The sequence below is a fragment of the Antrostomus carolinensis genome, unplaced genomic scaffold, assembly GCF_000700745.2.
Source record: "Antrostomus carolinensis isolate BGI_N321 unplaced genomic scaffold, ASM70074v2 scaffold34276, whole genome shotgun sequence".
NCBI lineage: Eukaryota > Metazoa > Chordata > Aves > Caprimulgiformes > Caprimulgidae > Antrostomus > Antrostomus carolinensis.
The window spans coordinates 5,246-14,362 of record NW_010321724.1 but is presented as its reverse complement, the minus strand read 5'-3'; the positions used below and the strand labels follow the sequence as shown (position 1 = coordinate 14,362).

General features: G+C 43.6%; 1 protein-coding gene across 2 annotated transcripts; it reads left to right on the top strand.

Annotated features, from left to right (window-relative positions):
* The first annotated feature begins 366 nt into the window (after positions 1 to 366).
* On the top strand, positions 367 to 7,028 carry PHYHD1 (phytanoyl-CoA dioxygenase domain containing 1). Of its 2 annotated transcripts, XM_010170045.2 has the most exons (11): positions 367 to 535; positions 1,373 to 1,531; positions 2,071 to 2,146; positions 2,255 to 2,302; positions 3,853 to 3,908; positions 4,095 to 4,157; positions 4,259 to 4,280; positions 4,648 to 4,776; positions 6,348 to 6,464; positions 6,616 to 6,742; positions 6,983 to 7,028. In XM_010170045.2, exons 1-11 carry the CDS (start codon positions 503 to 505, stop codon positions 7,026 to 7,028), a joined length of 876 nt encoding a protein of 291 aa, XP_010168347.1. In that variant the 5' UTR covers positions 367 to 502. The 2 variants fall into 2 exon arrangements, with proteins under 2 accessions (XP_010168347.1, XP_010168348.1); XM_010170046.1 differs by lacking the exon at positions 4,095 to 4,157 and having other exon boundaries at positions 503 to 535.
* Positions 7,029 to 9,117: the final 2,089 nt, after the last annotated feature.

The following is a 9,117-nucleotide window of genomic DNA, read 5'->3' as shown; positions in this document are numbered from 1 at the left end:
CAAAAGGGCTCTGTAGGAGCCTGAATCATCACTTCAAACTCATTTCAAAACCTTAGATCTCTTCATCCCACTTCAAGCTTCTTTTACCCCCCTTGTTTATTTTACCACTGTGTTTACCAGCTGAACTGCTTTATTTTTTAATCTGAGTGATTAATTAATTAAAACAGTGATTCCTCCTTGCAGTTCACAAGTGAATCAAGTTTGCAATTGCACATGAACAGAACTTTTTTGTGCACTTTAAGTTAGCACCAAGAGCTGAAGCAAAACTCTGCAGCCTCAAATGTCCCCACCAGGAACAAATGGCCAGGAATGGGGACAACACTCCTGCAGAGGCAGCTGCACTGGCTGTGCCACAGTCCGGCTGTGCAACAGTCCGGCTGTCCAGCGCCTGCTGTTATCACATGCTGGGGAAAGGATCACGTGAAGAGGCGGAGAGTCAACCCCGCAGAGCCTGGGTGACATCCTGGTGTTACTGGTGGGATCCTGGGAGCTTCTGCCTCTGATGGCATCTGTGACCCAGCAGCAGATCCAGAAGGTAAGGAACTGTGCCCTGGGGACGGAGCGTGTCTGTAGCACAGGCAGGTGACGCTACTCGTAAGGTGTGGTTACTACTGGTTAATCCGTGGCCAGGTCTAGCAAAGATCTGCTTTACAAACACTCTATATTCTTCTCAGCTACTTGCATTGTGTTTATTTGGAGTGTGTGAGGACCCTGTCATGGCTACAAACTCTTCCAGAGGGCAGCTTGTCCCACAGAGCTCTTGGAGGAATTTTTCTCATGCCCTTCTGTCTCCACTGCTCAGCTCTCATCCGTGAACTCGAAATCTGTCTGTCAAAGGATAATCTCCAGGGTATTCTATATAAAGAAACAGTAGTGCCAACAGAGTTCACTTCATTTTGTAAGGGATTGTGTAGTCAACCGTGAGAAATCACCCAGGGATTTTTCCCTTAGAGAAAACAACACTTTCCAGCTTGTAAAGGAATCTCATTCTTATTTGGCATACAGGTATGACTGCTCTGTCCGTGTTAGCAGGCTTTGTAATTTAGCAGTTGCTGGTTGCACATCTTAGATAAGATATCCTTAAACCACAAAGGCTCTAGCAGTGTTATCTTCTCTGCTGTGTGGACTGAGGGGTTGAGATATGCTCTTAGCTGTATGGAAACCAAGCCTCTTCTCAAACTATCTTTTTTACAATAGAAACCCCTCATGAAATTAAACATTAAAAGCACGTTGTCCAGCTGCAGAACTGAAGTTGGGATGCTTTTCACACTGAGCTGAGGGACAGCAAAGGACCAGAACTGTTTTCTTTTGCCTTCTGCTGCTTCTACTGAGGACTCTGGAGGAGACCAGTCACCCCATCTCCCTTTTCCAGTTCTATGAGGATGGCTTCCTGGTCCTAGAGCATTTTTTCACTGTGGAGGAGTGTGACAGCATGAGGAGTCAGATTCAGAGGATCGTAGCGGAGATGGAAGTGCCTCCACACTGCCGCACTGAGTTCTCCACCAAGGAAGAGGAGCAGCTCCAGGCTCAGGTACCGAGAAGGGCAGGGCTGTCCCTGTCAGAGCACTGGAAGGAGAAAGGGAAAAGGCAAATAGCTGCTCAGGATTCACTCTGGGGGAGCACTACTCTTTCTTCTGAATGTAACACTGAGAGACATTTGCTCTCCAGTTTCTACAAATGTTGGGTGGTGGTTGAAGAGGGTGAAGCAGGAGGGGGGACGTGTGTGGCTCTGCTCTGCTTTCAGCCCCTACTCCTGCCCCTGGCAGCCACAGGCCGCTCTCACAGATCACTTTGTGCTTGTTCTGCAGACAGAAAATGGGTTATTTTCCAGGCAGACAGCAAAAGAAAAGCAAAGGTAACCTCTGTGAGAGGTTTTTATAAAGTCCTAATCAGTGCCAAGACACGAGCATTGTGGAAAGCCTTTTTGTGAGTGATTTTTTTTTTTTACTGTGCTTTGTTTACGCTGCGACTTGATGGGAAAAAGATGCAGGTGAGTGTTAATGCTTTGATCAAAAGTTCATTTATGTTTTTACAAGGATACTGTCTTTACTGGGCTCTTATCCTTGGCAGGGTAGCTCGGACTATTTCCTAACCAGTGGAGACAAGATTAGATTCTTCTTTGAAAAAGGTGTTTTGGATGAGAGAGGTAAGCCCTGGCCTGAGTTAGCCACGGGGAGAGGTCAGCGGCCACTTTCCAGCTCTAGGGACAATTCCTGTTTTGCAAATGATGTTGAATTCTGGTTTTGTTTTGTAGGTAACTTTCTAATTCCGAAGGAGAAATCCATCAGCAAGGTTGGCCACGGTATGTTTATAAAGGATGGGGTTTTGAGAGGGATGGACAAAAGGGATGTGGTTTTCAGACATGAGGATTTCTCCAGAGCTACTCACTATAGATAACCTTGGCCATCTGAGTTAAATCTTTCTGAGCAGAGAAACATCTTCTTCCCTCTTCTGTTGCTTCTCTGTGCCTCCTGGGGATGAATGCATCAAGTACCTCAAACCTCAACCCCTCTTGCCACTGTGGTCACACAGCTTCTGTCTCTGCAGCCCCGGGTTGTTTTACTCTGGGTTTCTGCATTAAATTCTTCAACTTGATTTCCCCACATCACTCTGCTTCTCCCCATGTCACTTTGTCACTGTCTCTGCAATTCTCTCCGTGCTGCCCCCCACTCTCTGCTGACAAAGGACTTAAAAATCTTCCCTTATGATCCTTTTCAAAAAACCTTTCTAAGGAGGTTTTTCAGCTATGCATAGCTCAGAGTCACTGACACGTGAAAGTTTGGACTTCAGCCTGAGACTGGTCACATTTGGTACAGATTAAACTGTGTCTTCTGCATCCTGTGCAGTGGTGGGTTGCCAAAGCTGTTTGGTGTCACCAGCACCTTTTCTCTACCCACACTGGTTTCTGTTTGACCTATTTCCTCTCTCCCAGCTATGGATCTTCCATTTTTATCCCTTTTGTTCTCAAACAATACAAGGAAAAGGAGCAGGTTTCACTGCATCTCCAAACACATGAACTTTGTTCAGATTAAACTTCACTAAACTTGGAAATTCAGTACTGAGAGTTCTTGTTTTTTTGGTTTTCTCAGAAAAAACACTCTCCCCCTCCCAGGCCCCCAGCCATTCTGTTCTACTTCAGCTTTTCCCCAGGGGAAGTGAAAACAACTGTAGAAGCCTGCTGACTCAGCAACTTAACAATTCAAAAGGCTTCTCTAGACTTATTTTTTGTAATTACTCCTTTTGGTCGAGTCTTGCCTCATCCCTTGCTCGGGAGCAGCCCCTGCTGGACCCATCCTTGTGTCCTCCTGGCAGGTTTGATCCTCATGAGATGGAGGCATGATTCCAAGCCTTTGCTTTAGGGTTTTGTCAGAGCTGGGCTGGAGCAAGTGTCTGTGCACAAACAGCTCTGACCTGCAGGCTGTGGCTCTCTGCCAAGGGCTCAAAAGATAAGCTCATTTTTGCAGTAATTACTTTTTTGGTAGGTATTAAGAACTATGTTTTTAAAGGATGAATTCACCTATCTGCCCCAGGGTCATGTATAGTGGCTGTCATCTTAGCATGTACAGAGTAAAATACTTAATCACATAATGCTAAATTTTTGGTCACTCTGTTACATGCTATTTTTTATATAGCTGCAGTCTGTGGCCAGTGAGTGATTATATTTTTGGTCTCTAAAGAAGATTGTACAAATCTACAAGTGTTGTATCACCTTAGGTGTGATAAGCCCTGTAAATCCACTCTCTGGTTGCAATTTATCTTGCTTGGCTGTCGTCTCTGTAGCTCGTTATTGAGTGCTGCCAAGTTCCCTTCTGTTCATGAAATCTTCAGTTTAAGCCTCTTCTTTCCCTTTAGCTTTACACGCTTATGATCCTGTCTTCAAGCAAATCACCCACTCCTCCAAGGTGCAGGTGAGCTGTTCCTGTTTCCTAGAATAGTCTGTTAAAAATGAATTATGGGGTAGTTAATAGAAATATTCTAGATTCCTAAGTATAGTAACTTTGTCCTTAAAAGGAAATTTAAATATCTTCAAAGAATAACGCTTTGTAGTGTGCACAAAAAAGCAAACAAACTTTGGAAAGTTTTTTTTTTTACAGGAATTGGGAAGAAAACTGGGCCTTGAGAGACCAGTAGTTGTGCAAAGCATGTATATCTTCAAGGTACAGTAATTCAAGTTGTCTTGTCACTCAAGAAACAAGACCCTGTTGGGTGGGAAGCTGTGAAACTCTTCTCTTCACACATCACCTTTCTCTCCTTGCAGCAACCTGGCATTGGTGGTGAAGGTGAGATTCATATTATCTCTATATCGCACTGCAGATAATACTCCTTCAGGAAAGGAATATTACCAGGAAAAAGGCTCAGAATAGACTTAAGCCTGTGAGTTTTGTGGTCCAAACCTTCTCAAAATTATTCAAAAGCATCCACATTTCCCAGAAATATTTCTACATCATATGCAACTTGAACAAATTGCTACTTTTACATTTGCAGCTGGCTGAAAGGTCGTGTTTTTATGTACGATTTAATGTCTGTGACAGATGGGTGGGCAGCATAGATCAGGTCAGGAAGTCAGGGAGAACAATCCTGCCCTCCTTCCAGCAGTACTGAACTCTTCCAGCATTAGAAGACCCTAAGGACCATCTCTCCTTGCAGTGACTCCACACCAGGATGCCACCTTCCTGCACACGGAGCCGCTGGGCAGGATCCTGGGGTTCTGGATTGCCCTGGAAGATGCCACGCTGGAGAACGGCTGCTTGTGGTTCATCCCCGGCTCCCACACCAGTAAGAGTCGTGGCCTCTCAATGTGGGCTGTCAAACACTTGCCATCTTCCTGCTTCAGGGTGGAGGGTAACATGGACTGTGCCACGTTCTCTGCATCGCACAGTGCCTGCAGGAGCACACTACTGTCCTTGTTTGTGGAAAGGACAACTTTATTTACTACAAACATCTCCTCCTATGCTGTTGTCAAATCCAGAACCACTTTTTTCAGCAGGTTATTAACTGCTGCTCTTTGCTTTTGGTCAGTAGTCATCAGATAAGTCTAATATAACTATTTTTTTAATTAAGACCCCCCTAGTATACATGAATGACACAATGTTTAGTTTTAAATTGATATCTGGCCTAGAAACAAAAAATCCAGGGCACTGGAGGAAGAAAGAACAGTCCTTCTGAATGTTTATTTACTCCAGAATCTGTTAAGATGAGGCCCAAAACTGCTCCTGAACCTTTTCTATTCATTTCAGTATTATTTCATAAGCTTCCCTTGCAAGATTCAGACTCTGCCTTGTGAGGCCACTGAGATTTAGGACTTCAGTGTAAAGAAGACCTTAAACCACCGGGTCCTTTCTTCCTGTAGTCAGTCAGGTCATTGCTATATGTTGGTGCTCCCTCCACAGTTCTAACTGTAGCTTTGAAAACGTTCCATCAAGTCTGATCTGGACTACAAAGAGTAATAATCCTCCTTTTGCCTTCTGGAGTAGGGTTTTTTGTTGGGGTTTTTTCAGTTATTTCCCCCCATTCACTCACAAACCTCTTTCTTTCCCAGGTTGCATCCCCTTCACAAAGCTCCCCTTTTTCACCCTGGCCAATAAATTATTTAGTCCCAACAGCCCTATGTAAGAGGAATAAAAACCTGCTTCCACACACAGAACTGTCAAATATTGGTCTGAATTTCAGTAAACAAGGAAAGCCTCCAAGTCTATGCAAGGATCACTTGGACACCATCCAAACCATCGTGGAACAGCCAGTGTCCCAGGGGAACACAAAGACCAGATCAGCACAGACTCATGTAACGGCCGTTGTGACCGATGGTTGTTGCTCTGTGTGTAACCACTATGGAATTACCACCATGGCTTTCTGTTTGTCACCACCTCTAGGGCTCACTAATCAGCTTTAAACTGTTACTCACCTCAGTATTCACTCACTGAGTGTAATCAGAGTGCTCTTAAGATTTTTTTGTTTGTTTGTTTTTTAAGGCATTCAAACCTCATAAATTCTGGGGTCAGCTGCACTCTGATTGCAATTAATGCTCTTATAGAAAGGAGAAATGGACCAAAGGTTGGCTTTTCATAAGTACATGACTATATGTTCCTAAAGGGCTATGTTGCAATGCACAGAAAGAGCCAGAAAGGCAAATAAAAGGCAGTTTTTTTAGTTTCTGCCGCAGCTGGAAAATCCCAAATCTTTACTTAAAAAAAAAAAACCCCGACCAAAATTACTAAGGAAAAAACTGAATATACCATAATAATAAAGTTCCTATCATTGCCAGGAGAAATCACAGATGATGTTCCTCTGCTGTGCAGAATGTAGCTAGATGTTTAATTTCTGTGTTTGCTTATTGTGTGGATTTGCAGGTGGAATTACCCGGAGAATGGTCCGTGCACCTTCAGGTGCCTCAACGTGCGTGGAGTTTGTAGGGTCAGACCCAGCCTACGATGACAGCCAGTTCATACCCCTGCCTATAAGTAAAGGTAAAAACAGCCCCCAAACAAGTCTGCTTTACAGCTCAAGAAAGATAAGAGAGCTAAACTTGTATTTTAACACTTTCAACTTCCCTTCTGTTCTTAAAGCTAGCAGAATTTGAAAAAAAAAAAACTCAGTGTGGGTGTTTCTTTCAAACAGGTGGACTCATTCTCATCCACGGTGAAGTCGTCCATAAGAGTGAACTGAACAGCTCAGAGTCTTCTCGCCACGTGTTCACCTTCCATGTGATGGAAGCCAAAGACACCAGCTGGAGCAAAGAGAACTGGTAAGGTCACCATCCTAAAAAGCCAATGATCTTAACAGTCTTTCCCAACCAAAATGATTCTGTGATTCTAAGCAGCTGAGGAAACTGGAGCCTTTTCAAGGCAGTAGCCAGGATAAACTTTTATTGGTGGTCTTGCATGTCACAGTTTCTGTTGGTAGTACCTCAGTTCGCACTGATTTCATACCTGGAGAACTGGAACAGCCTCTGAAGTCTTGTTTTTACCTCTTCCTTGCTTCCTAGGCTCCAGCCAACTCCTGAACTGCCTTTTCCATCGCTCTACACTTGAAGTTAGTGATTGGCTTCTGGAGTCAATAGCTGAACAAAATTCCTTTCTGATCATTGATTCATGTTCCCTTTAAACACAACTTCCACTAGATCAGCTCTGAAGATTAATTTATCCTCTGTCCAGAACAAGGACCCATAACACAGCTGAATACACCTGCACCAGGCAGAACCTTCTACTACAGCATGAGCCCTGCTAGTATGAGAGTAGTCACCCAGTCCTTTTGGTAAGGAAACTTCTTCAGACTTGAGAATAGACCATTAAAGACCTTAACTGGGACCAGTTAAAAAGTATTTCTTCTTGCAGATACTCGGTATTTTCTTCTGTTTAAGTCAAGAGCTGGGCTAGTGCATTACTTGGCTGTGTCAGTCCCAGCAATGCAGATGAATGCATCACATGAAGATGGATAACTTTTAGGTCTCTGTCATGTTGTTTGAATAATAGTGATTAAAAATAATCCTATTGTGGGCAAACTGAAGCAGGAAGTCTACTTTTATAATCAATCTTCCAAGTATTTCTAGCAATCTGTGGCTGAGTGCTTGATATCTGGGTTTGTTTATTAACAGTATTACACTTCTTAAAGATTCATGTTGAAATTATGAAAACAAAGCCCCCAGTCAAACTCCTAACATTTAAATTAAAAAAAAATAGGAAATCTCCTTTTAATCTCCCTCATCTTTTCTTTGAGGAAGACACAGTGTGACCTTCTCCCAACAGATGGGGTGAGTGTGAAGTTGGCTGATGACCGGTTTGAACTCTCAATGTGCACAAGAACAATTATTATCCCCAAAACCCCAATAAAACCAAACCAACTTACAGCAAGGTGAGACCAAAGGGATGTTAAGAAACAGAAGTTACATGCGAGGCAAGCTCAAGCCTGCTCGGAGTCCTGGGAGAGTGAGCCCCAGTTCTTACTGACTCAGCCCTTTCCAAAGTATATTCCCTGTCTCTGGCATTTGTTGTGAAATAATCCAACTGGGTTTCTTCATGGGAAGCAGTTTCCTTTCAGCCCTTCGGGCTTTGCTGGGCAATGCAGAATATGCCCAGTACAGCCAGGAGTTCATCCCAGAGGAATGCTCAGGTGGCTGTAGCAGGAGTTAGGAAGCTGGGTAATGGCAATAGTAGTAATCTGGAGTTCAGAGTTTCTGCAGGTGTGGCTGGTGCCCTCCTCTGCCTTTCTGCAGTTTGTTTGGAAGCTGTGAGCAGGGTGTAAGGAAAATGACTTTAACTCTGGTACTATTTTATGATGTTAACGGTGAAGGCTGTGGCTCGTGATGGAAGCAGCTAAAGCTTTTTCTGGATCTTTCCATTAGAAGAGTCAATAATTTAGAATAGCACCTTTCTGCTGAGGAGTGGGTTTATTCTCTGATTATATGCACCACTACCTGCAATGCAGAAAAACATCTGGTTCAAGTGTGTAAATAAAAGCAAGAAGGTGGATTGGAGTTGCAGGATTTCCTGTTAAATGTGAAGGAAACTCAGTCTAGCACAATTAATGAGTTTGGTTTCCTACAAAGAGTCTCTTGGTTATTTGCCAAAACCAAGGCTGGATTATTTTGACATCCTTGGGAAAAGCCATATCAAATCTCAGGAGCCCTGCCCAGGCAGGGGGGGAATTGGGCAGCGCTGCTGCTCAGCTATTCGAGTCCTGGCTCGTTGCAGGGACAAATATGGGGTTTTAGATTCTGGGGCCAATTTTGCTGGCTCTGTCTGCTGGCCCAGAGCACTAGTTTCACTCCACCCCCAGTTTTGTGTAAGGTATCTTGGACTCGCACAAAACTGTTCCCGAAAGTGAATAAAAAGTGTCAGAAGTGAACTTCATCATGCAAACGAGGAGCCTGGAAAGCAAATCTGCTTGGACATTTCTCAGGGGAAGGGCAGAGGCAGGGAGGACACATGCTAAGGTGTTTTGTTCTAATGGACACTTGGCAAGAGACTGTCAATACAGAAGTGTTTAATACATAAAAATTAGGTGGGTTTTCTTGGCCACAAAATGGTAGTTATAATTTTGATGAAAGGTATGGAATTAAATGGCTTTCCTCGATTTGTTGGTAGAAGCATTTTTATAAATTATTTGATTAAACATCTAGCT

Excerpts from the sequence above, each read along its gene's own strand:
- PHYHD1 (XM_010170045.2), top strand. The coding sequence starts at position 503 with ATGGCATCTGTGACCCAGCAGCAGATCCAGAAG. Across the intron at positions 4,158-4,258 it reads AAAGCATGTATATCTTCAAG|CAACCTGGCATTGGTGGTGA; the intron begins GTACAGTAATTC and ends CTCTCCTTGCAG. Across the intron at positions 6,743-6,982 it reads AGCTGGAGCAAAGAGAACTG|GCTCCAGCCAACTCCTGAAC; the intron begins GTAAGGTCACCA and ends CTTGCTTCCTAG.